This window comes from Ipomoea nil, unplaced genomic scaffold (genome assembly GCF_001879475.1).
Source record: "Ipomoea nil cultivar Tokyo-kokei standard unplaced genomic scaffold, Asagao_1.1 scaffold3384, whole genome shotgun sequence".
Lineage (NCBI taxonomy): Eukaryota > Viridiplantae > Streptophyta > Magnoliopsida > Solanales > Convolvulaceae > Ipomoea > Ipomoea nil.
The window spans coordinates 40,001-42,752 of record NW_017619812.1 but is presented as its reverse complement, the minus strand read 5'-3'; the positions used below and the strand labels follow the sequence as shown (position 1 = coordinate 42,752).

The 2,752-nt window shown below is 35.6% G+C and overlaps 1 protein-coding gene across 1 annotated transcript; it reads left to right on the top strand.

Moving 5' to 3' along the window:
• Positions 1-943: 943 nt before the first annotated feature.
• Positions 944-2,051, top strand: LOC109170953 (uncharacterized mitochondrial protein AtMg00810-like). The gene is made up of 3 exons (XM_019320086.1): positions 944-962; positions 1,024-1,513; positions 1,619-2,051. Exons 1-3 carry the CDS (start codon positions 944-946, stop codon positions 2,049-2,051), a joined length of 942 nt encoding a protein of 313 aa, XP_019175631.1.
• The last annotated feature ends 701 nt before the right edge of the window (positions 2,052-2,752 follow it).

The window sequence follows — 2,752 nt, the reverse complement described above, 5'->3', positions numbered from 1 at the left end:
CAAAATTTTAATACAAATCAATGTACACATGCCATGTGCTATATTTTTGCAAGTTTGACACAATTTGCATACTGCTTTGTAACGTCGTCAATGAAATGATGAGTCCAAGTATGTAGAAAAAAAAAAGGATTTTAAGTTGTCATAATAAGAAGTTTTCGACAACATTTGATAAGAAGTTTGAAACGTCACCTAATTTGCATGTTCCAGTTTTGACTAGTACGTGAATGAACATTGTTTTTCATGTCCGATCTAACGTCAGTCGAAACATCAATAATATGAAAATATAATAAGCGTTTGGCCCACCGAATGAATTTAATCCATGAATGAAACATGATGCATAAAAGCTCATATCACCTTCTGCTGGGCAAATTCAAAATCATCAAACTGAGCATCTGCTTCAATTTATTTATTTTTTTGACGCGGGGTTTGATTCAGTCGGCCGCGGAGGTGCAGTGGTTGATGTTATGTAAACAAGTTGTGAGTGTTATTAATAATAATTGTTATTATTATTATTATTATTATTATTATTATATAACCTGTGGTGTTAGAATAAGTCTGATGTAATATCCTAGTAGATAGGAGAGTTTAGAGGTAGTCTTTGATATACTCTCGTGTAATCCTATCTGCCTGTAACTGAATACAATTTGAATTCTCATCTGGTATCAGAGCCAGACTAAAGGTCATGGGTTCGAATCTCAACGCCACTCGTAAGCGACTACGGTTTACCGGTCCACGTGTTGCTTGGAACCCACCGCACACTTGAGGGGGCGTCTGAGCATATAGCCATTAACGTGCAATCCAACTATTAGCTTAGGCTTTTAGTTAAGATGGAGCACATGTTTTAATTTGGTATCAGAGCATAATGCCTTCCTAAATGACCATCTAGCTGAAACTGTGTATATGAAGCAACCACCAGGTTACGAAGATCCCACTCATCCGGAACATGTCTGCCACTTACAGCGGTCTCTCTACGGTTTGAAGCAACAGGGTTCAAGCGGCTTCATGACTTCTTGTTATCTACAGGGTTTTCTTCGTCAAAAACAGATGTCTCCCTCTTCTACCTCAATTCAGAGGGGTCGCATGTTTTCCTCCTTGTCTATGTGGATGACATTATTATGATGAGCAACAACACCTCTCTACTTGATACTCTACTTGGTCGTCTTGCAACTGTGTTTAAAATACAGGATCTGGGCAAACCTGGCTTCTTCTTAGGGATTGAAACCGTTGACACTACTAGTGGAATGATTCTGTCCCAACGGCGCTACATGACTGATTTGCTGACTAGGGCTGGGATGGTGGACTGTAAACCCTTGACTACTCCTGCTTCAGTTACTCAATCGGTAACTCCATATACGGAATTGTTTAATAATCCGACGCAGTATCGACGCATCGTTGGGGCTCTTCAGTATCTCACTATCACACGGCCTGATTTGTCTTTTTCAGTTAATCGTCTGTGTCAATTTATGCACGCCCCTACTACTGATCATTGGGCAATGGTTAAACGGGTTCTCCGGTATATTAATGGGACTCTCCACTATGGCCTGCAGCTGATTGCATCACCCACTACATCCATTCATGCCTATTCCGACTCCGACTAGGCTAGTTGCCCTATTGACAGGAAAAGCACGAGTGGATATGCTATTTTTCTTGGGTCTAATCTCATCTCCTGGCTGTCCTGGAAACAGCGTACTGTGGCCCGCTCTTCGACAGAAACCGAGTATAAAGCCCTCGCCGACGTTGCTGCAGATGTTACTTGGGTTGTTTCATTGTTACGTGAGTTGGGGCTGCACACTGGTCAACCGTCTACTCTGTGGTGTGATAACTTGGGAGCTACGTACTTGTGCGCTAATCCAGTATTCCACGCCAGAACAAAGCATGTGGAGATTGACTATCACTTCGTACGAGACAAGGTTGCAATGGGGGACTTCAAGGTAAACTTTATATCAACCAAGGACCAGCTCGCTGACATCTTCACCAAGCCGCTCCCAGGTCCAAGGTTCACTGCACTACGAGACAAGCTACATGTTGTTTCTCACCAACCTTCCGCTTGAGGGGGTGTGTGAGTGTTATTAATAATTATTGTTATTATTTTTACTAGTAATTCACCCGCGCAATGCACGGAAAAAAATTATGTTATTATAAATATAAATAAAAATAGAAAAATTAAAATATTTTAAATTATTTAAAATAATAATATTTTTGAGCTTCCATTGGTCAAGTATTTATTATTTTTATCGAATACAAAATTATAATTAAAATTAAAATTAAAATTATAATTTTGTATGGTTAATATAATCTCTAATTATGTGCATATTCAAATAAACTTATAGAGATAATTTACATAATTACATTGATTTATTCTTAATTGTATTTCATCTATATTATAATTTTCATAATACAAATAATAAATAAGATAATTACATTTGGAAAGCAAATTTCAAATTTTGTATGTGTAAATTTAAACTCTAATTGAACACATTTTTTATATGATTATATAATATATAGCTATTTTATTTTTCAAAAGTACATTTTTTATATGATTATATAATATATAGCTATTTTATTTTTTAAATGTTGTGTTTTTTTTTTTAATATAATAAAGGATTTTATGGCATTAATTGTAACATTAATTATTTCCCAAAGAAGTTATGTTATTATAAATATAAATAAATAATAGAAAAACTAAAATATTTTAAATTATTTAAGTTAATAATATTTTTGAGCTTCCATTGGTCAAGTATTTATTATTTTT

Bases quoted from the DNA above. Each gene is read 5' to 3' on its own strand.
- LOC109170953 (XM_019320086.1), top strand. The intron at 1,514-1,618 runs GTATATTAATGG...CCCTATTGACAG, and splicing joins ATGGTTAAACGGGTTCTCCG to GAAAAGCACGAGTGGATATG.